The 24,000-nt window shown below is 47.3% G+C and overlaps 2 protein-coding genes across 2 annotated transcripts in view; one reads left to right on the top strand and one right to left on the bottom strand.

The window, feature by feature from the left end:
* The window catches only part of LOC109734479 (7-deoxyloganetin glucosyltransferase), a 54,346-nt gene extending 45,704 nt beyond the window's left edge, over positions 1-8,642 (top strand). Inside the window, exons 2-3 of the mRNA XM_020293686.4 lie at positions 6,887-7,462; positions 7,538-8,642. Of these exons, the coding sequence (XP_020149275.1) occupies positions 6,949-7,462; positions 7,538-8,490 (1,467 nt within the window). The 5' untranslated portion in view covers positions 6,887-6,948 and the 3' untranslated portion in view covers positions 8,491-8,642. The remainder of the gene's footprint in view (positions 1-6,886; positions 7,463-7,537) is intronic.
* Positions 8,643-11,862: 3,220 nt separating this feature from the next.
* On the bottom strand, positions 11,863-13,100 carry LOC109734463 (probable carbohydrate esterase At4g34215). Its single transcript, XM_020293673.3, has 2 exons — positions 12,372-13,100; positions 11,863-12,271 (listed from the first exon to the last, which is right to left on the bottom strand). The coding sequence occupies exons 1-2, from the start codon at positions 12,978-12,980 to the stop codon at positions 12,074-12,076; spliced, it is 807 nt and encodes a 268-aa protein (XP_020149262.1). The 5' UTR covers positions 12,981-13,100; the 3' UTR covers positions 11,863-12,073.
* Positions 13,101-24,000: the final 10,900 nt, after the last annotated feature.

Below are 24,000 nucleotides of genomic sequence, written 5' to 3'. Positions count from 1 at the left end.
CCTCGGGTATTTGTAACATATCGCGAAGCAACAGGAATAGCACACGACAACTGGAGGTTCACTCGAATATTTATTCGTGTGGGTATAGGGGTCAATATGGGTGTCCACGGCTCCGATGTTGATCATTGATCGGAAGGGGTTCCGGGTCATGTCTATACTTCACCGAACCTATAGGGTCACACGCTTAAGGGTCATCTATCTGCTGAATACTAGATAGGGAGTCTGAGAGAAAATCACCGAAAAAGTTTCGGACACCGAAAAGTTTCGGACAGCGGAATCGTACCGCAAAGAGAGGTCATCGGATAAGTTTCGATGATACCGAAAAGTTGTTTCGGGATACACCATTAAGTCAAATTGGTTTCGGCACATGCCTGATAATTCTTGGAGGATGCCAGAATCATTCTGGAAGCTTTTTGGAATTTTCCGAGATAAAAACCGGAAATGTTCCGGAGCTGCCGGAGCCACTTCAGATGCGTTTCGCAGATGAAAATCACTAAAACCGGAATTGTTTCGGAACGCGTTGAAAATCATTTTAGTGGGTACTGGAAATGTTCTTAGCCCACATAAATATTTTCAGTTCGATCAGACGCTGAAAAATGTCGTCGTGAATAGTGAAAATCAGCTTTATGGTTACTTTATGGAAAGCCACCTTTTGGGGCTTTGCTCCAAAAGATCTTGGGGATGACATGGATGGATAGGAGCCATTTTTTGGGCCCCTCATGGGGGTGTGGCCGGCCACATGGGGTATCCCCCCTTGGGGACCCTCTTGTTCCTTGGTTTCACTCCTAGGTCCTTGTGGAAGGACTTCATTCATGTGCATTTTGGGTTTTTTGTGAAACTACCCTACCCCCTTGGGATTTCCTATAAATAGAGGTGGAGGGGCAGCCCTCCACACTCATCCCTTGCTCTCATACACATGCCATGCATTATCTGGCTTCTTCTCTCCCTCCCACGAAAAGAGTTTCGTAGAGCCGTAAGGCTGTCTGGGTTCCGGCAGGAACTAGTTCTGGACGGCGAAGCCCTGCCGGATAGATGACACCGTATGTGTGCAACTCTGTAGAGAGATCGTAGTTTCGGTCTTAGTTCGTGAGTGCCTCCCGAAGGGCTGTCCGTGTGACCGTCCGAGTTTCGAAGGTCCTCCCGAAGGGCTGTCCGAGTGACCGTTCGAGTTTCGAAGGTCCTCCCGAAGGGCTGTCCGCGACACCGTCCGGGGGGCTGTTCGACCGTCTCCCGGAGGGCTGTCTGAGGAGCAGATGAGGGTATACATCCTCGCGGTTGGGAGGTTGTAAATCCTAGCTGCGGGGATCTGCACCGCCGATCGTCATTGACTCTACTTCCCGCTGCGCTACGAGTCGGTAACGAAAAAGATCAAACCATGTATGCAGTCTCCATAGTGGTCCTGGGCTGGTGCGTAGGTCGGAAAATTTTTGTTTTCTGTCGCGTTCCCCATTAGTCATGGCCGAAGACAATGTGGAGCCTGAAGATAATGTGGTACCTGAAGCCACCGTGAATGGTGAAGCGACTGTTCCATCTCCAAGGCCTCACACCATTGAACAGGCCTTCGATCATGGATAGCTGGTCACTGTAAAATGGCCTATCATGGTTCCTCCCACTGCTCCAGGACCACAGTATGACTACCATGTGGAGCAGAGGCCTCGGGTCCAGAAGCCAAAGCCCATGCTACCAAGGCTTCCAGGTGCTGCAACCTCCCTAGGATCGTTCAGCGTGAACAGCTTCAGGGCACACAATACTTTCTTTGACAGTGCCAAGAATCCTTACTCGAAGCCAAAGATCACTTCCGATCGATTCTGGATCTATCAACATCGCAGCTACTACTCCTACATCCTATACAATCAAGAGCGAATCTTTCAACACATGCGTCTTGATTGTGAAGCCATTGTTGGGCTGCCCTGTCTGGAAGAAGCTCTTGACTGCTTCAGGGAGGTTGGTCTTCTATAGTTCATCACTGACAAAGAGCACTGGAATGAAGATCTCCTGCTGCAGTTCTATGCCACTCTTGACATTCGTGGCTACAACAGGGATCCGAAGACATGAATCCTTGAGTGGATGTCAGGCGATGTGCACCATGAAGCCAAAGCTCAAGACATTATTGAGCCTATTTCCCTGCCCACTCCAGGTGAATTGTATGAGCCTGGTTGTCAGCTTCACAATAATGAACTGCAAAGTATCTTTCAGAGGCCTGGACCCAATATGAGTCAGATGCTCAGTATGATGAAGCCATTGCCTCAAGATGCTGAATATCCCAAGGAATTCTTCGTCAAAGACCTTGAGTACTTGCCCCGCATAGTTTATCATATACCGAGGCATACTCTATGGCCCATCAAGGGACACTCAGCTGAAGCCAAACTTGAAGGAGCCATGAAGACTTTGGTATTCTATATTGTCAATGGCATCAGATTCAACTCCCAGGATTTCTTCATCAGACAACTTGCTGCATTTGGGATTGATCTGTTTGGCTTGAAGTTTTATGCTCCATGGGTGATGCGCCTGATCAAGCTTCACTCTTCTGTTGACTATCAGCCCTCAGCGCACAACCATCTTATCTTTTTGCCTGAGGTTGATCTGTCCGTTGAAGCCATCTACCCCGAGCCTGCCAAGGAGCCGCTATATCTTCATAATGCTGATCACCAAAGCTTCTCGCAACCATTGGAGGGTATTCTTGTTCCAAATGCTGCAACTCGATTCTATCCTCTGGCTAGAAATATGCATGTGCCTCATCGTGCGAACAACGAAGACACTGAGAGTACAATTGCTCAAAGGCCTCGGAAGCGTTCTCGTGTACTCGATGACCGAGAGCTTCTTGTGGCCTTACATTAGAAACAGGATAAGCATCATGACTGGCTCAAACATCAGATGCAGAGCATCTTGGTGGATGTCAATCGCATTCGAAACCTGGCCACCAAGAACTCGTTCGTTTCTCATGAAGCCTATCGGCGGTCCTGGAAGAGTCTCACCCTGCTATGTCCTGAAGATGATCTTCGCTAAGATCGCTTCACTTAGGACTTCAAATTTGATTCCAGGCCTCCCCAGAATGCAAGCTGGCGTTGGACTCCTTCCATAGAAGATTCTGAGTATTCATCCTCGGCTGCAATTGTTGTTGCGAGAGTCGTCGATGAAGAAGACGATGCCACTTCACCAACCATATCTTCACCGCGTCTCGACACTGCACCAGGCTCGACTGCACCACCAAACTCCAACATCGACCCTGCACCTGCATCTACTCCTGATGGGAACGAGTAGATACTCTATGTCTTCAAACCTTTTAGGTCCTTACTGACAAAAGGGGGAGAAGCATATGAGTTGATAGTCTTCAAGCGGGTCCTTATGGGTGGTTGCTATATTTTGCCAAGTGTTTACAACTCTCGTCTTTTGATACATTTGGTTCTTTGGGTTGTAACACTTAAACTTGATGGTCGTCTGCTACTCTGTGATGCGATGATAAATTCCTCATGAAGTCATTCCGCAGACGTCCATTTTTCATTATGCATGGCATTATCTTTGTTATATCTTTATATGCATGATGAATTGTCTTCATAAGTTGAAGAGGATCTCCACAAAGTAAAACCTGTCATGTGCATTTGCATTCATAAGCAAACTACTTATATGCACATCTTCAGGGGGAGCCTTTTTCCACTTATGAAGACAATGCTTTAATCCTTAAACTTTCACATACTTTTATCCCCGTTGAAAACTTCAACCAGTTTGTTATCAATCACCAAAAAGGGGGAGATTGTAAGTGCATCTAGTGTCACCCCTAGTTGGTTTTGGAGTATTGACGACAAACTTGGTTGAGGGACTAATGTGTTTATGAGAATTGCAGGATAACAGAGGTAGTAGTCCCATATTGATTCGGTTTACCTACCAGAGATGGCCCCTAAAAATGTGTGAAGACATTGAAGACAATGGTGGTCTGTGAAGATATTCACATTGAAGACTATGACATGAGAAGACATCGTATGAAGACTATGGAATGCGAAGACATAGTTGTTTCATAGTTTCCTTTTCTTCTTTGTTGAGTCATAGGAACCAACGTACTGTTAAGTGGGGTCCAAGTAAACAAAGTCAGAGTGACTGATGTGATGCTCAACCAAACCCTATGTCTTTGAGCGAAGACAATGAGAGCAAACCTTATCCAGAGCTAGATGAGTCAGCTTTACTTGTAGCCCAAGTCAAGCTGTCGCGTGTGTTTGAAATCTGACCGTTGGACACGTGTCAGTTCTTTAGTGACCCAGGGTCATTTCGGACAAATCAGGTCGGGTTGCCTCCTGGCTATAAATAGCCCACCCCTACACCATAAATTGGTGGCTGCTTAGAGTTAGTGCACAACTTTTGTCGTTTGAGAGCAACCCACCTCCGAAGCATTTGAGAGAGAGATCCTTGCGAGGACAAAGCCCAAAACACCCAGAGCCAAAGAGTGTTAGGCATCACTGAAGTCTTTCTGTCCGCGTGATCTGAACACTTGTTACACTTGAGGACTGTGAATGTTAGGCGTCGCGTTCTGAGCATCCAAGAGTCATTGTGGATTGTCGGTGAATGAAGTCTGTGAAGGTTTGGAAGTCTACCTTGAAGACTTACCAGAGTGATTGGGCGAGGACTAAGTGTCCTTGGCTCAAGGGAAATAAGGTGAAGACGCGGTCTTCTGAGTTGAATCTCAGCCTCCCTAACCAGACATACAGTTGTCACAGCAACTGGAACTGGTCCAACAAATCTTTGTCCTCACCACGCAACTGGTTCTATCTCTTACCTCTCTTTACTTACAATTTGTCTTCGTGAAGTCATTGCCTGCTTGCATGATCTGATTGACTTCACCGTGTGAAGATTGTTGTTGTTTGGCTTCGTACTATCTTCCATCCTGATCCATACTACCTAGCTGATTATAGTCTTCGTGCTTTCGCCTCATTGCTTACTTGACTATGGCTTGTCTAGTGTAGTCTACCTTCCGCTGCATATCAATAGGTTCATTTCTACTGTTTGCCTTCAAAACCCCCGTGTTTTGAAGACATTCATAAAAATCGCCTATTCACCCCCCCTCTAGTCGATAACTAGCACTTTCAATCATACACTCTTTGCAACAGTCAACTCTTGCTAGTTTCCATCAATGGATTCATTCTACTCCTTGTTAGATTCGACACTCTTACTTATTAAAAAGTCTACGAGAAATTCTCTACACATGGGTTATCAAGTGGCGAGGTCCGGCGGCCATTGACTTCTACGCTCAACAGTCTCCCGCCGCAAGTTGCAGGAGAGTCGGGAGGCCTTTAAGCGTCTCGAGATGGCGCACACTGATGAAGAGTACATGGCTGAGCTCCGCTGGATGCATTCGCCGAGGAGCGCCGGCAGCTTGGGATGTACAAGAAGGGGTTAAGGTGGCCGTCCAGTGACGCTACCGACGAGGTTGGGTTGTCTGGTGGGCAGCGGCTCCGAGTCCGGCGACGACTACGACAACATCATGGATTGTGGGACGCTCATTAAGGAGGACGATTAGGTTTCTTTTTTATTTTTAATTTCTTCAAATTGAGTAACTTATGCAATGTAGTTTAAAATTCATGTCATCCAATATGTAGTTTGAATCGAATGTGTGTACGAATGGACTACTTTCAAACTTTGTTTTGTAAATTTTATGAGGAGTTAAATTTAAGAGTTTGGCTAGGAAACATTTTTTTTAACTTCTCAAATATAAGAGTTAATGTATAAGGACGCTCTCGAGGGTCTAAATTTAAGAGATGGACTAAAGATGTCCTTACATATTGGACTTGGATGCGTCAGTGTTCCTATTTCACTTTTATCGAATGTTTTTTTGTCGAATAATGCTAGACCTATGAAAAATCTACAAAGGTTTACTTAATTTTTTCAACTATAATTCACTTCCGCCCTGAATTCAACTGGGTCGGCCCCTTCACTCTCTACTGCCAACCATAATTCTCCACATGAACTTGTTTGTAAACAAATTAAGTAATCTTTTGTAGATGCTAAGTGCCCACAGACAAAATACATTCGGTGAACTGATGAATTGAACTAGTCAACTGAGCCTAGTTAGGGACGTGAGTCGGGGACACTCTCTTCACCCAGCTGCCTCCTCCCCAATTAGGGTTTTTCTACTTTCCGCCAATGGCGTTGTCGGTTCCGTCTCGTCTTCGGTGGCCTTAGGGCCATGAGGGCGCGGTGGATCCCGCCCCTTGCTAGTGGTTGGGCTTCATTTTTAGATGTGTCTTCGAGATTTGTTAGGGTTTGTGTCCTACTCAGGAAGGCGAGACGGCGGCGGCTCCCTGAAGATGGAATAAGTTTCTCCTTGCCTAGCCCCCACTTGGTGGTGCGTCTACCATTGTCGGTGGGCGTGTGGAGGTGTGTCTCCAGCGGATCTGTGTTTGGTGGATTTGCTTGGATCTGTTCGTCGTTCGTCTATGTTCATGTGTCTTTAGGTTGGATCCTTCCGATCTATGCTACTCTTCGTCAGTGGCGGTTGCTGTTCCGGTGTGCTTGTCCTATGTGGTTTTAGCACAATTACTTCTCGACTGTCTACTACAATAAGTTTTGCCTGGTTCCGGCGAGAGAGCGGTGATGATGTCGGCGTGCCTTCGGCTCGCTTCAGTGCTGGTAGTCGTCGCTAGGTGGCATGTGGATATGGATATAATTTTTATTATTTCTGGTATTCGTTGTGCTCCGATGATGGAAGAGGAACAGATAGGATGTTTTAAAAAAACCGATGAACTGAACGGCACACGGCGGCACGAACATGCTCTCGTGGCGGAGAACACATGCATATAAGCTGTCCACATCACATGTAGACAGCTAGCGAACCACCCAATAGATTCCCAAGCCAAACGGAATGGCGTCCGTGCATATAAGCTGTCTCCTGGCTCTCTAGTCTTGGCCTGCTAGTTGAGATTCAGATCCAATACACGAACAATTGGAGCCGGCCGGTGAGTCATGGACACCGCTGGACCGGCCGGCGAGAAGCCGCACGTGGTGTGCTTGCCGTTCCCGACCCAGGGACACATCACGCCGATGATGAAGCTGGCCAAGCTCCTGCACTGCAAGGGCTTCCACATCACCTTCGTCGCCACGGAGTACAACCACGGCCGCCTCATCCGCTCCCGCGGCCCGAGCGCCGCCGCGGGCCTCGCCGGCTTTGGCTTCGCCACCATCCCGGACGGCCTGCCCTCGTCACACGCCGACGCCACGCAGGACCCGGCGTCCCTCGCCTATTCCACCATGACCACCTGCCTCCCTCACCTGCAGAACCTACTTGCTGGCCTCAACAGCACATCCGGGGTGCCGCCGGTCACGTGCGTCGTGGCAGACAACCTCATGAGTTTCGCCGTGGACGCTGCGAGGGAGCTCGGCCTGCCGGCCGCGCTGTTCTGGACGGCCAGCGCCTGCGGCTACATGGGCTACCGCAACATCCGTCTTCTCATCGACCATGGCATCATTCCCCTCAAAGGTATCCTCCTAGCTATCCCTGCACCGCAAATTTGATTGTCTTAATCTTGAGTCTCAATAACCTTTTTTTTTGCAGATGAAGAGCAACTGACAAACGGGTTCATGGACATGCCGGTGGACTGGGCGCCTGGGATGAGCAAGCACATGCGGCTGAAAGACTTCCCAACCATCCTTCGCACGACAGACCGCAATGACATCGCGCTAAACTTCAAGCTACACCATGTGGAGCATGCCGAGGCCGCGGATGCGGTCATCATCAACACCATGGATGAGCTCGAGCAGCCGGCACTCGACGCGATGCGTGCCATCATACCGGCCATCTACACCATCGGTCCGCTCAACTCCCTCACCGACCAAATCGTCCCCTGCATGGACCCCCTGCACAAGGTAAGCTCCAGCCTCTGGAATGAAGACCACAGCTGCCTTGCGTGGCTCAATGGCAGGAAGTCCCGTTCTGTGGTGTACATGAACTTTGGGAGTGTAACCGTCATGAGCAATCATGAGCTGGTAGAGTTCGCGTGGGGGCTGGCCAACAGCGGCCAGGACTTCCTTTGGATCATCAGGCCGGACATCGTGAAGAGTGAGGCCGCCGTGCTGCCCCCTGAGTTCTCGGAGGCCACCAAAGACAGAGGCCTCGTGGCGAGCTGGTGCGACCAAGAGGCGGTGCTGAGGCATGATGCCGTTTGTGTGTTCTTGACGCACAGCGGGTGGAACTCGACGGTCGAGGGCCTCTGCGGTGGTGTGCCGATGCTGTGTTGGCCGTTCTTCGCCGAGCAGCAAACCAACTGCCGGTACAAGTGCCTCGAGTGGGGGGTGGGCATGGAGATCGGTGACGACGTGCGGCGGGAGGTGGTCATGAAGAGGATCAAGGAGGCAGTGGGCGGGGAGAAGGGTAGGGAGATGAAGAAGAGAGCGGCCGAGTGGAGGGAGGTGGCTATTCGGTCCAAGGAGACGTCGTCGAATAATCTTGATTCACTCATCAATGATGTGTTACTATCCGGTAAAAAAACAGTTAGCAGCTTTTCTTAAGTACCAAAGGTGATGGGATAGTTTGGAACGTCACAGGTAATGCCACAGCGTTTTGTATGGACCTTTGTAGATACCGATTGCTTGCTATTTCTCGACCCCGGACTGTAAAATGTTTCTTTGTTAGCAATAACAATAGTTGAGAAGCTCTAGGCGTGGCCCTAAAGTTGTTTATGTGCTTGAGCAAAGACTAGGTCATGCTTCCATGTATGCTTGGACAGTGGGGGACCTAGAGCTTGACCACATTGGGTGCCAACCTTATCACTCACGACAGAAACGCAAGTGGATAATACAGTTCCCTTTCAGAATAACACACTGCAATAATACAGTTGAGCATCTCGCAAGTGGATACTAACGCCCAATTCATCAAATTTATGATAAGAACAGTTGAGAGTGATAACTGAACTACCACACTTGTTCATTAGTACTCTCTCCATCCCTTAATATCAGAACGTTTTTCAAGCTAACAAGTCTCATAATACAATCATAATATAAGAACGTTTTTCAAACTATGTTAGCTTGACAATCATTTTTATATTATGAGATGGAGGGAGTACTAGGAAATTTCCAGCCATATCCCTACAAGGTCATGCACATTAAAATATAAACATGTACTGCCTGCTATACCATCTTGGTTTGAGCTTCCGGCTGGTGGTTCCTGACACCTAATTGAAATACAAGTACATAACGGGGACCAATTGAGAGATGCTTCAGCTGACAAACTTGATTTTTTTCGAACAAGTTCAGCTAGCGATCAGCAAGCATTATAGAAGTAGTCATCTAAGCGGCACACATTAAACTAGGAAAACACATGTACTTGGTAGTGCGTGAGCTCCTGTCCAGTCTCAGCCGTCAGATTGAACCAAGCCGCACCATTGGATGCCTTTTCGGAATCGTCTTTTTTCTCTAGGTTGGTCAACGAGCACAGAGAGAAATCCCCATCGTCCGTCTGCACATCGCTCGTAGCACAGGCCTGGATCGGCACTGGCCACACCCATCAGATGGTCCTGCAGCTCGACTTACATCCACACCTTGGTTGCAACATCACTGCTGGGTTCCAGTATAGACAGCAGCCACTGCCGTAGTGCGCCACGTGCCCATCGCAGCACCCCGTGCACCACCATGCAGGTCCGTTGTTGCCGCTCACTATCTTCAGCTTGCCATCTTCTGTTGAAGCCTTTTCATAAGCCGGTTGTAGCTTTCTAGGCCGTTGGTTGCAGCTTTTTGCTGTTTCCCGCCTCTAACATTCCCGTCTTTGGTTGAATTTTTTTCAGAAGCCAGCTATAGCTTTGTCGGCTGCTGATTGAAACATTTTGCGGTGATGGTTGCAGCTTGTCCACGCGCTGGTCGCAACCCCTGATTTCTCTAATTCCAGCAAAAATAGGCGTCAGTCGTAGTATTTGACGCTGCTGGTTGCAGCTCCACTGTGTGGGGGTTGTAACCCTACTTTATCTGATTCCAGTAATAAATGGCAACGGCCACAGTACTTGCCTCACTGGTTGCAACTCTTGCGTGCCGGTCGCAACTTTGTTGTACTCGGTTGTAGCATCCCATGCAGCACGTCGCTGCCTCGCAAACTTTCGCCGGGATACGGCGCCTCAAAAACATTCGTCGGGATACGCCGCCCACAGTTGCAGGGCCTGGTCCCAACATTTGCGGCAGCCGGTTCCAGCACCCATGGTGGCCCGTTCTAGCATCCCCGCGGTGGTCGATTCTAGCAACGGTAGCACACGCAGTGGCCCCGCATTCCACCGTCGCACCTCATGATCACCGTGCACGTGGTCATGGCCGTTGAAGCACGCAAAGGCTGCGGTTGCAGCAACGGCCGTCACCCGTCGTTGCATCTCTGATGGTCGTCGACGTAGACAACATGATCGTCGTAGCGGACTAGTTGCCATGGCCATGGCAACCGAACAGCAGCGGTTTGAGGCGCGCGGGGAAGAGAGGTGCTTGCAGCAGCAGGGTGTCGTCATGGGGGCCTTCATGGGGGCCTTCACCGTCAGCAGCATTCTCCCTACCTACCTCTGTTGGGCGTCCTTCTTCACGAAGGCGTTCCAGCTCAACAACGCCATCTTCGCCGAGTAGCAGCCAAGGCAACGGAAGTGCCCTGTTTTTCATGTGACAAAGACAAGACACATTTTTTCTGCAATTTAAGTATAATTGTGCTTGGGTCATTTTGACCGGCCACATGTTTTCATGCGGAATTTCGTCCGTCAATTTTGGGCATGTGACTTACTAAATACACTCATGACTCATCCCATCGTGTGTCTAATGTCAGAGATCCAATCGTTCTGAAAGCCATTGTAGCATAGCTATATAATACTGTTGGCGTTCTGAAACACATTGCTACAAAATGTTGCTTGCCCAACCTCCTGCTCCGACTTTCTAAAAGAAAAAAAAACCTTCTTGCTCCGAGATTCATGCGGGACAACTTGATGCTTCCGATGAAGAGGAACATGGATTGCCTGGATAACCCATGAATAAAATAATGCCAGTGCTGGGAAAAGACAATTAGACCTGAAAGCACGGATGGACCATCCGTTGGAGCAGCGTTTTTTTGCTCTCGAAGCTCCAAAAATTGGTTATTTTTACATATGAACCGTCTATTGGAGATGCTCTTATTGTAGATAATATGTCCATGCTATGAAAAGATCGACCGCCTGGGCTGCCGTTTGATGGAGTTGTGCACAACCACGTGAGCCTCTATGCCTTTGCAGCAAGGATCGTATTGCATTCAGCGCTTTGAAAGACAAGTCTTGTTGCAATCTCTGGACAATTTTTTTTCCTTTTTTTTCCTTCCCTACAGCCATCCGATTTGCTCGCCAAGTATTCGCAACAAGTCTCGCATTGTGCTCAGTGTTTTGCAACATGAGTCTTGTTGCAATCCCTGAATATTATTATTTTTTAATTTTTTCTACGTGACACCTGCCAATCTGCATTATGAGCCCTGGCAACAAGTCTCATGTTGCGCTCAACACTTTGCAACATGAGCCTTGTCGCAATGCCTGAACTGTTTTTGTTTTGTGTGTCCGATCTGCTCGCTAGGCCTTTGCAAAAAGCCTCATGTTGCTTCTCTCTCTCTCTCTCTCTCTCTCTCTCTCTCTCTCTAAAAAAACAAGCCTTATGTTGCGTTCAGTGCTTTGCAACACGTTCTACTGGAATTTCGGAGTTTCCTGAGTACCAGAAAAACTTGGTGAAAGCCATTTCCCACTCGGCAGATATTTTGCCGAGTGTAGTTCTCAGCTAAGGGTACTGGGCCCAAACCCTTCAGGCAAAGCCTACTTCTTTTTTGCCGAGCGCTTCCGGTTGACGGGAAGTGTTTCTGTAACAACAAGTCTTCTTTCCAAGCAGTTATAAACTTAACAAAGTGAAGAGTTTTCTTCCCCATAACGGCAATATCGTGCTGGCGACGAGATTGTTTCATTTCCTACAATGCACGTAACAAGGCGGTCATAATGCTCATGAAGTATCCTACATACTCAGGAGTAGTATAGCTGATTTATTCAGGTGTTCTCCACAGCTAATCATCACCAAATTAACTCTTCCATGTAATCAACGATAGTATTCCCACGAACACTACTAGTCATCAGAGCGTGGCGATGTAGGCGTCGGCGAGCATCTTGCCGAGCCGGACCTGCGCCTGCGTGGTGAGGTGTGTGATGTCGCTGGCGATGGGGAGCCCCATGGCGTCCACGTACTTGAGGTTCGGCAGCCGCACCGCCCTCTGCTCCTTCCTCACCAGGTCCAGCCACTTCCCCTGATTCTGCGCCGTCGCGATCCCAATCTACAACAAGATCATGGATGTTTTTACTCACAGGGTTCACGGTGGAGAATAATGGAGTCGGAGCAGGGAACCCATGCACGGATGTGGTGTAGCGACGGACCTGGATGACGAGGAGGTTGGGCATGGCGAGGTCCCGGCGAACGTCCCGGACAAACGCCTCCATCCTCCCGGCGTAGGCCAGCGCGTCCTCGCGCCGCATGGCGTCGGCCTCCCCCTGGAACCACAGCAAGGCCGCGATCCTGCCGGTCCCTGCGCCGGCGACGCGGGCGCGGGTCACCATCCGGTCGTACATTTCCGAGCCGCGGGACCAGTTGGCGATGGGCGTGCCGCCCTGCGCGCAGGGGACGAGCCCCACGACGGCGCCGCGCGAGCAGGCCGGGGAGCGGAGCAGCGCGTGCGCGAACGGCATCCCGGGGCCCACGCCCACCACGTTGCCGACGTCCACGCCGGCGTGCAGCGGCTCGCGGGCCTCCTCCCAGCGGAGGGTCGGCGAGAGGCGGAGCGTGCGCGGGGACGGCGCGCACTCCGGCGGCACCACGCCGTCCCAATGGTTGCCCACCGTGGCGCCGCCCCGGCCCCCCATGTTGGACTGTCCCGCCAGGATGAACACCAGCGTCGGCGCCCTCTCCGTGCTCACCGTCACGGCCGCCGCAAGCAGCAGTAGAATGGGTAGTGCTCGAGGGAGCATCGTCGCGGCCGCTGGCTCCATGTCCCGGCAAGGTTTAAGGTGGCGGTGGCTCGCTCGACGAGCTGGCTGCTACCGGCCGGCCCCTAGCTAGCTGCTCACTGTCTGCCACTGATTCGCAGACTCGCAGTACTGGATGCCTGGAACGCATCGTTGGGAGTGGATATATAAACACGGGAACGCTCAATCCACTATGGCCTTTTGTTTTCTTGTGTGGGAGGGAGTGGCAGTGGATCGCATGTGTGTTTGTCACGGGTAAGCGCGCTTCACTCGAAACAGGCGTCAAATGAGCTGTATGCCTGTCTCACGTTGGACTGCACTGCACAACATCACAAGTCTAGTACAGTGCACCATTTTTTAATCAATCACCATTTTAACTTTAATGGAAAATTTAAGCATGATACGACCATGTTTTGAACAAAAAAAACCTGATCTGACATTTTTGGTCGCACCAGCATGTCTAGCGTTTTACTAGAGTTCCTGGTGTTTGTTCCTCGCTCGCACTTTGCACCGGCAGGGTTGACCGTCTGACGTTCCACCCCTCAAATTCGTAGATCTAAGGTCCCCAAGCTTCCTTCAGGTATTCTCCCCTGTTTCCTCCTTGAAATCTCTTATTTTTGTTGCATTGTTATTCAACATTGGGTGATAGATGAGTAGATGCTTTATTCGTTTTTGGATTATCTTTTTGTAGTTAGTAGATGATCATAGATGATTGGTAGGGAGTATATGATGTGATGGTGAATATGTAGGAAAATTTGTTTCGTTTTGGTGATTATGTTGTCCCATAGGAAATCTGAAGAGAGATTGTATGTGGTATGGTTTGTTTGAGAATTTGGTTTGATTATAGGTAATGTGTGTATGTGTTAGCAATATAAAAAAAAGATGGCTAAGCTATCGGCAACCCCGTGCGTCCGTAGTGCTCGGGCATGGGATCCTCACACGTCGCCACGTATTTCGTTTCACTGGTTGACATGTGTTTTGCACTTTCTTTTACTGTCTATTGGGGATTACGGTTTTGCGTGCGAACAAAATATCTCCGGATGTGCCCGACAACCCAACGCTCTCTCTCCCCAGCCACATGCCTCCCACTTTGCCGCCGCATCTACTCGTCGCCGGGCCCTGCAGCGACCACCATGCGCCACTGAGTTTCCCCCCAGCCCCCAGCCCCCCCCCCCCCCCGGGGGACTTCAGGTACTGAGTCCCAAGGCCATCAAAGTCCGCACTGCCATCCCCTTCACCACCCCACGCTGCTGAAATCACCTCTGCTCCACACGCCTCCAGCCCCATGTTGCCTCCCGTCCTGAGCAGTCGTATCTCTCTTCTCCCAGCAAATCTTCTCCTCCTCATGCCGCCCCAGCTTCTCGCCATGATCATCGGGTCACCAGTCCATGGCACAAAGGAAGACGAGACAACATGCCACCTCGACGTCACACCCAATGTAGTGCATGACGGAGATGAAGCCGGGGAAGATGCTCAGCGGGTGGTATTGGTGGTGGGAAGTCGAGGGGAAGAGGCATCCACCTGAAATTGCAGGTCGCCAACTCCCTTACGAAACACATGACATGGGCTACGACACACCCAATGCAGTGCAGGACGGAGATGAAGCAGCAGAAGATGGTCGGCGGGCGGTATTGGCGGTGGGAAGTTAAGGGGAAGAGGCATCCACCTGAAATTGCAGGTCGCCAACACCCTTACGAAGCGCATGACATGGGCTACGTTGGCCTGTGGAGGTTGCCACCACTGCAGCCATGTTGGTGCCCTCTCCAACTGGTTATACGTCTCCTCTCTGTTGAGTTGCCTCTTCCTTGGTTTTATTTTCTCTTTGTCATACCTCCGACGCGTGCCCCTTACTAGCACCTACACCTGAGAGCCAAAGGGTATTTTTGTACTTAGTTACTACATGACCCTTATTAGCAGTGAATACGATTTTTGGCTTTTGGGAGTATATGCTCCATAATGAACAGTAAAATCAAATAAAATTTAAAAATTCTTATTTTTTTTGCAGATTTTCATATTAGTGTAGCAAGTGTGCTTGAAATGTTTTCACGACATATGGGATAGCAATGGCTTGTTGGTGAAAAAAAAACAAAATTAAGTGTAACATTTGGTGTTCGACTTTTCCCCTGAAAATTTGCATGTAGCATTTAAGTGTGACAATGAATACACAATTATTTTTCAATGTTTTTGGACATATGTAAAATTCATTTGTGGTACGCAAGAGCATGTGCTCCCTAGAGCCAAAATGGATTTCCGCATTCCCATCCCTGTTAAAGCAACATGCAAGCCCATGGTCTGTCTATTCCAGAGTGCTCCTCAACAAACTTCAACTTACGTTTACATTGCTAGCTGATAATAAACATAAGACGATATATAGAGATGTCAAACAAAGTCACTATTGTAATATACCCCAGTATGTCACCTGTTCACACATCCCCAGTTCCATTCCTAGTGGAATTTTTTTTCTTTCTTTCTTTATTTTGTACGAGTGAAATATCTTGTCTTTGGTGTGAGTGTTGATTACCAGTTTACCTCAATACCGTCTGGCTCGATACGGATTTCAGCAGTTCAATGCTTGGCCGGTCTTCAACGTGAACCAAATCTATTGAGTCTGTTGTTCATGTTCTTTTGGGTTGGTAAGATCAGATCACAATAGGAGGAGGAGGCAACAAAGAGTCGATTGGGTCTAGTTTTAATAACTACTAGATCATTGACGGCGCGCGTTGTCGCGCCCATCTATTTATACGATAAAATTATAAAAATTTTTATAAAATAAATGTCACATAAAACACAATAAATTTGCATAAACACAAACATATATTATTCAAGGGAAATCTAAAGGTTCACTGATACAAATGGCTTGGTATAAAAAATAAACATGTATGGCTCAACAATGTTCACTAACATATATTATTCACTGATACACAACAATGTTTGTAGTAATTACAACTAATCGGTACCAAAACATAAACAGCACAAAATTAAACATGTATGGCTCCTGCAGAGGTAATATTCCAATCATCCTACAAGCTCGGAAATATGTATGGGATTAACATGGATCCTGGAATAAAATTCCAAATGGTAACCAAGACCTTAGTGCAATACAAGCAGAAGATCTACACGAGGAAGTTTTGCCCTATATCCTTGGCAAAGCTAATTCAATTATGCGAGTGTGCTTTGTTTCCTTGTTTATCGTACTCTGGGTATACTTCTATCAAACTAATTGAGCATAATACAATCCCAATAAAATGGAAGTTTGAGAAGGCAAATATTCTTATATCACAAATAAATAAATGGTATGATCAGTGAGCTATAAACCAATATAAAATATATCAAGAACAAAATTGATGTGGATGTTTCCTTGTTATATCTGTCAAAACAAGAAGTCACGTGAAAATATTTCCTTGTTTCATGTGACGGCTGGAAATGATTACTGTAACGCAGTCAATCAATGGACAGCAAATTTATTTTTCTCCAGCAGCAAACAACATATATATTCGTAATCATGATAGGATTGGTAAGACATATACTCCAGTGCCAAAAAACAGCTTATATTTTGATACAAAGGGAGTATGTTTCAAGGCTCACCTGACAACAAATATGATACACACAACAATTGTAACAATTGAATGGTAAAAGTAGGAAAGGACCTGCTAAAATTCAAGATGTTCTGGCTGATGTAAATATGATACACGAAATCTTTGCCAGGTAGTAATATTACGATAAGACACCCATATAAGATGTTCTGGCTGATGTAAATACATACCGATAATCGTCACAAAAAATAACAATTTAGGGCTCAGCGGCTGCGTCCAATTGACACGAATTGCATTATGTAAGAGTGAGCTGAAGCAGAACAAAAGAATTAAGCCTACCAACTAATTCAAAATGAAATCTCACATTTAGGTTAGACCATGGTCTTAGTTTTTCAAACAATCGTAAGCTATCATGTATACTTCGCAACAATAGGATGATTTGAGTAGTAGTTCAGTGAAAAATTCAAAAACTCTGTTTTTTTAGTACAATACCATGTGAGATAGTTACAGTAGATTTTAGAGCTCTATGATTTGAGTGTAGTTGGCTAATAGTCATGCTGGTTTCGAGGGCTAAGTAGTAGATAGATTGGAGTGCTCCAGTTTATTGTTTGCATCTAGGGAGGCTGGGGGTCCACTCGCTCTGCCTCCCGGGTCGCTCTCCTCGGGCGACTCTGGAGGCCGCCGCCGCCACCTACCCTCCGCCCCTCTCCACCACTCCCTCCCCTCGCCGTCGCCGGAGGAGGCCGCGGGGCGAAGCCTAGCGTCGGATGGCGGCGGCGAGGTACCTCCCGCCTCGACTACCCCCCACCTGCTCCTTCAAGATCCAACCCGAAAGCTCCGCCGACATGGCCATGGCGGGCGCCCCGAGCCGGTCTCTCACTAGTAGAAAAAGGGTCAAATGTGAAACACATTAGTGCCGGTTTGATTTTGAGCCGGCACTAATGTGTCCATTAGTGCCGGTTCCAACGGCTAGGCGGGAGGAGCTCCTTAGTACCGGTTTGTGGCGAACCTTTAGCACCGGTTCGTGCCACGAACCGGTACTAATGAGGCTGTGGCCCCACGAGCGCCTTTAGTACCGGTTCGTGGCACGAACCAGTACTAGAGTTTCTTACTAAGCTGTGTTTTAGTCCCACCTCGCGAAGAGAGAGGCACTAGGAGCGGTTTATAAGCCCCGAGTGCAGAGACGACGAGGAAGAGGCGCAATGCTCACCTTCACGTTGCTTAGCTTCAAGCCTTGAGGAATAAGGTAGACTGCATGGAGCTATGTGCAGTGCAGTCTACACTATTCCGAAAGGCTTGAAGCTAATTAACGAGCATTGCGCCTCTTTTTTATTTTTAATAACTTATTACAACTCCGGACTTCTTGTGTTACGGGCAAAACTGGATGCACTTCGTGTACAAATTGGACAATCTCTTTCGAAGTATCAGGGCCGGTTTCGGACGAAAACTCATCTGTTACACCGGCACTTCATTTTTTAAACTTATTACAACTCCAGACTTTTTTTGCGTTCAGTAGGCAACGTTCAAAGCGACGTCATCAATTTTCAACACTTTCTGACTTCATTTGCTGTTTTTCAGTCATTTACCGATTTGTTTTCAGAGCTAAATGACCGTGAAATTAAAAATCGCTACAAAATGAACTCTGCAAATGTTGAAACTTGGCATGGTATCATCATTTCACCCACATAGTATGTGCAAGAGAGTAGAGAGGGTTACGGCAAAAACTGGACGCACTTCGTGTACAAACTGGACAATCTCTTTCGGAGTATCAGGGCTACGGACGAGAACTCATCTGTTACACCGACACTTCATGTTTTTTAAACTTAATTGAACTACAGACTATTTTTGCGTTTAGTACGCACCATTCAAAGTGACGTCATCAATTTCCAACACATTCTGACATCATTTGCTGTTTTTCAGTCGTTTACCGATTTGTTTAAAGAGCTAAATGACCGTGAAATTAAAAATCGCTACAAAATGAACTCTGAAAATGTTGAAACTTGGCATGGTATCATCATTTCACCCACATAGCATGTGCAAGAGAGTAGAGTGGGTTACGGCAAAAACTGGCCGCACTTCGTGTACAAACTGGACAATCTCTTTCGGAGTATCAAGGCTTCGGACGAGAACTCATCTGTTACACCGGCACTTTATGTTTTTTAAACTTAATTGAACTCCAGACTATTTTTGCGTTCAGTACACACCATTCAAAGCGACGTCATCAATTTCCAACACATTCTGACATCATTTGCTGTTTTCAGTCATTTACCGATTTGTTTAGAGAGCTAAATGACGGTGAAATTGAAAATCACTAGAAAATGAACTCTGAAAATGTTGGAACTTGGCATGCTATCATCATTTCACCCGCATAGCATGTGCAAAAGAGTAGAGAGGGTCACGGCGAAAACTGGACGCACCTCGTGTACAAACTGGACAATCTCTTTCGGAGTATCAGGGTTTCGGACGAGAACTCATCTGTTACACCGGCACTTCAATGTTTTTTAAACTTATTTGAACACCAGACTATTTTTGCGTTCAGTATGCATCAAAATAAAACAGAAAAGACAAAATCTATATAAAAAATTACTCAAAAATAAATAGCAGAAAATAAATAATGCAGAAAAGAAAAAACTATTTTTTTTATATTCACAAAGAAACTAAATACAGCAAAAAAACTACTCAGAAATAAATAGAAGAAAATTATATAAAAAATTGTTGGGGCGCTGTCCAGTAAGCCTGCCAGAACTAGGGTTTGCAAATACAGGCCCAGAAGGGCCAGCAGGCTCACAGGGCAGCGCACCGAAGTTAGGCCCAGAAGCCTGCTATATAGAGAAGTTCGAAGGTGCAGCCGCGCCTGGGTTTATAAACCAGTGCGGCTGCCCTTCGCTCGGCGAGGTGGGACTAAACATTGTGCACCGCCGGTGGCAGCGCACAACCATTAGTACGGGTTGGTGGCTCCAACCGGTACTAATGCGTGGGCCTTTAGTACCGGTTGGAGCCAGCAACCGGTACTAAAGGGGCAGTTTCCCGCCCCTTGGCCTGGCGAAAATTGGCCTTTAGTACCGGTTGGTGGCTCCAACCGGTACTAAAGGTCCCTCCCATATATATGGCACTTACGAAAAATTCAGTTTCATCGACCACCACTTCTTCTCCAACTACTTCGCGCGACATCGCCGCCGCCGTCGCCCATCGCGCGCCGCCCTCGCCGCCCCCGCCGACCGTCGTCGCCGTCATCGCTGTCGCCCCCGCCGCCCGTCGTCGCCGTCACCGCCGTCGCCGCCGCCGCCCATCGCCGCCGCCCCGTACTACGTCGCCGTCTCGATCGCGCCGTCGCCCCCGGCCCGCCGCTCGTCGTCGCGCCGTCCCCGTCGCATCGCCGTTTAGCGTCGCCGCCCCCCGCTCGTACACACACACACACACATACACACACAGACACACACACACACACATATTGTTTTTACTTATTTTCTGTTTTCTGTTGTTTAGATTAATGTTAGATAAATTACGTAGATAAGAATGTTAGAATATTAATGTTAGATGAATTATATGGAAAAGATGTTAAATATTAATGTCAATTTTAGATGAATTAGCTAGATATTAATTAGGTATATATATGAGATTTGAACTAGTTGAATTAATATAACTAGTTTATTTTTAGTATGAAAATTAATAGAATAAGTTTATTTTTAGTAAGAAAATTTAGGTATATGAGATTATTTGAACTAGTTGAATTAATATAACTAGTTTATTTTTAGTAAATGCTTAGTTGAACTAGTTGAATTAGTAGAACTAGTTTATTTTTAGTAAGAAAATTTAGGTATATGAGATTTGATGATCTAATTAAAATATTACTAGTAAGTGTTTAATGTTTCACCTATATGAACATAGGAAATGTCGTCTGACGACGAACAAAATTTCATTAAGTGCGAATACTGTGAAGACCAGCGTGGCCTGTGCGACAGAAATTTCCTTGTTGATGATAGGCGCTTCAGCAGCAAGCTGGATGAGACCTTCGAAGTGGATACAGTAAGTCACAACGACAAGTCTTTTTTCGTAATTAAGCATGACTTATATATGCTTCATTTGCTTCAACTTATAATTTTAAATTTTCACTATTCTAGTAGCACATCCCCTGCCATGCAAGAATTTTTGTCTTGGATAAGATAGGTTTCAGTGCTATGGAAACTATGGAGGTAAAGAGAGTTTACCTGAAGACCGAGCATGGTTATACCTTCAACGTCAAATTATACAATGCAGACACGTACACCTATTTTGAATGCAAAACTTGGCAAGCACTATGCAAGGCTTATGCATTTGAGCCTGATATGGTTATCACCTTTGATATTCGTCCGGAAGATGATATTGAAGGTAATAGAGACATCTGGGTCGATGTGCAGACGCCTCCAGTTCTACCATTATGTGAGTTTCTCAACCATATTTATGTCTTTGATATTGTTTATTCAAAAATAGTTGACAACCAATTTCTATTGACAGCTTATTTCCATTCAAGCAAACATGTCCGGCGCTTGGTAGACAGGACCTACTACTGTCCCGGAGCTGAACTAAACTGCGAGGAGATAAGTCATTATGTTTCATGGCTTGAGGATCTTCATACTGTTAAGACAAATTTTCTTCCTGCACTTAGAAATGTTAGTACTCAAAACGTGCGACCAATAGTGATCGTATTGAACTACGGTCACATCTATTTACGAAAGATGGTAAGATTTTTACTATTTGTCCTTAGTGCATCTTTTGCATACATTATTTTTTTGCTAAACTTTCATTGCTAAGTATATTAATTACTATACGATGTTCTTCAACAGGGACTCCCGATGACAGTTGTGCCTCAGTGGATCGAGACTAAAGGTCACATGTCAATGGTTAGCTTACAGCCAAGATATCCTACATTGCACATGAGTGCATTCAGGATTTCTAATAGCATTGAATGCTTAATAGTGAAAGATTGGAGCAAAATTGTTAACGATCCCAGCAGAGAAGTACTAGGTGAAAGAACATGCGGTGCCCCCATGTTTGGTTTTGGTAATTGATGACAATCTCTATGGACTAATGGTTGCCTTGAGTTATATTTGAAGGATTTGTCCATAGGCATTTCTTGAAGTCCATGTGTTGGTTTCAAGGAGTTTATGTGGTGACCAAGGTGTTATTAAGGAATTATCCAAAGATTGGTCATGTGAGAGTTGAGCTTATTGCAAGCATGTCTTGAAGAAGAAGATTGTGTGATCATTCATGTTTACCTTCAAGACATCATCCAAATGAAGAGAGTTGGAAAGAGTCAAGGTTGATCAAGACTAAGTCAAGAGTGAATCAAGTTGATCAACACACAAAGCGCACAAGTTGTACCGAGAGGGATCAAGCGATCCCATGGTGTGGTGAGCATTGTCAATTACGCTTTGTGTACTAACCCATGATCTTCGTGAGAGTTCTTTGTGGGGTTAGGTTGCGGTGTGCAAGTTCAAGTGAAGCATCATGAAGAGATCAAATGCTTGAAGCTTGCCGTCCATTGTGGTGACAATGGACTTGTGAAGATGTTGCGGTGTGCAAGTTCAAGTGAAGCATCATGAAGAGATCAAATGCTTGAAGCTTGTCGTCCATTGTGGTGACAATGGACTTGTGAAGATGTGCGGAAGAGTGGCTCACCCATAGTGGAGCATCGGGGAGCAATCAACTAGTCTTCATCGAGCCAACGCAACCAAGAAAGGTGGTCCAACTTGAGGGAGTCAAGATCGTCATCATCTAGCTCAAGTGGACCATGTGCAAGGCAAAGGTTTGCTCTTGGTAGGTTTTCTATTTTACCGGTCTCATGATGGTAGGTGGGAGACCGGGTTATAGGATCGATTGCCGTACTATCAAGGGGGGCTCTCGATGAGTAGCTTGATCGTATCGTTCATAGAGAGCTCAAACCATTGCATCCTTGCATCATCTTTATTGGTTCTTGTTTGGTTCTTCTCTTTATGAGTTTTGGAGCTTATGGTCATCTTGATGACAAGCTCGAGTTCATCGAAAACGGAGTTCACTCGCATATTCTATGATGTTTTCGATGCTGGAGGTTATGCTGGTTCTTCTCGGTTGGAGGTTTCACTCCTGTATTTGTTGGCATACCTCCCCTGCCTCTTCGCTGTTTTGATGCTACTCGTCTTCCTCTATCCAACAAGCTTGAGTTTGCTCAATTCGGAGCTCATATGCAGAAGTTATGGCAGTTTTGGTTTCCTAGCGGTAGTACCGCGGGCCGGAGCGGTAGTACCGCTTGGGTGCTACAAGCGGTAGTACCGCTCTAGAGCGGTAGTACCGCTGGGAGCCCCCAGCCATAGTACCGCTGCGGTCTCGTGCTAGTACCGCCTCGATTCGAGGGGTCTTTTTTCGTGTCGGGTTTTACGGTACTAGCCACGGTAGTGGGGGCCGTTGTACCGCTCGTATGCAGTAGTACCGCCCTGCCACCGCGGTAGTACCGCTTATAGGGCCAGCGGTAGTACCGCTCTGGGCCCAGCGGCAGTACCGCGAGGGGGAGCGCTAGTACCGCTTATAGGGGCAAGCGGTAGTACCGCTGGCCAAGCGGTAGTACCGCTCTCTGCGGGGCTGAAGTGGGGGTAACGGTTGGATTGTTCCCCCCACTATATAAGTGGGTCTTCTTCCCCATTCTACTTCATCCTTTGAGCTCGTGTTCTTCCCCCATTGTTGACCTTCTTCGAGCTTGCTAACTCTCAATCCCTCCATGGATTCTTGCTAGTTTTTGAGGGAAAAGAGAGAGGAGATCTAGATCCACATTTCCACCAATCACTTTCTCCTCTATGTGAGGAGAACCCATTGGATCTAGATCTTGGAGTTCTTGGTGTTCTCCTTCTTGTTCTTCCTCTCATTTCCCTCCCTAGCATTAGTTGCTTCGGTGGGATTTGAGAGACAAGGACTTGGGCACTCCGTGTGCCCTTGCCATTGCATTTGGTGCATCGGTTTGAGTTCTCCACGGTGATACGTGGAAGTTACAAGTTGAGAAGCTTATTACTCTTGGGTGCTTGGTACCCTTGAGCTTGTTCCTCTTGGGTGCTTGGGCGCCCTAGACGGTTGGTGGTGTTCGGAGCTCAATCATTGTGGTGTAAAGCTCCGGGCAAGCGTCGGGATCTCTAATTAGGTTGTGGAGATCGCCCCGAGCAATTTGACGGGTTCCGGTGACCGCCCCCAAGGGTTGCCAAAGTGTACGGGTTCGGTGACCGCCCCCAAGGGTTGCCATTTGTACGGGTTCGGTGACCGCCCTCAAGGGTCCCTTAGTGGAATCACGGCATCTTGCATTGTGCGAGGGCGTGAGGAGATTACGGTGGCCCTAGTGGCTTCTTGGGGAGCATTGTGCCTCCACACCGCTCCAAACGGAGATTAGCATCCGCAAGGGTGTGAACTTCGGGATACATCATCGTCTCCGCGTGCCTCGGTTATCTCTTACCCGAGCCCTTTACTTATGCACTTTACTTTGTGATAGCCATATTGTTTCTTGTTATATATCT

The sequence above is a fragment of the Aegilops tauschii genome, chromosome 7, assembly GCF_002575655.3.
Source record: "Aegilops tauschii subsp. strangulata cultivar AL8/78 chromosome 7, Aet v6.0, whole genome shotgun sequence".
In the NCBI taxonomy this organism is placed as follows: domain Eukaryota; kingdom Viridiplantae; phylum Streptophyta; class Magnoliopsida; order Poales; family Poaceae; genus Aegilops; species Aegilops tauschii.
Note: the sequence above shows the minus strand (reverse complement) of the source record. Positions and strands in the feature narration are given on the sequence as shown.

Coding starts and splice junctions, on each gene's coding strand:
- LOC109734463 (XM_020293673.3), bottom strand. CDS start 12,980: ATGGAGCCAGCGGCCGCGACGATGCTCCCTCGAGCACTACCCATTCTA. Junction 12,272..12,371: donor CCAACCTCCTCGTCATCCAG/GTCCGTCGCTAC, acceptor ATCTTGTTGTAG/ATTGGGATCGCGACGGCGCA.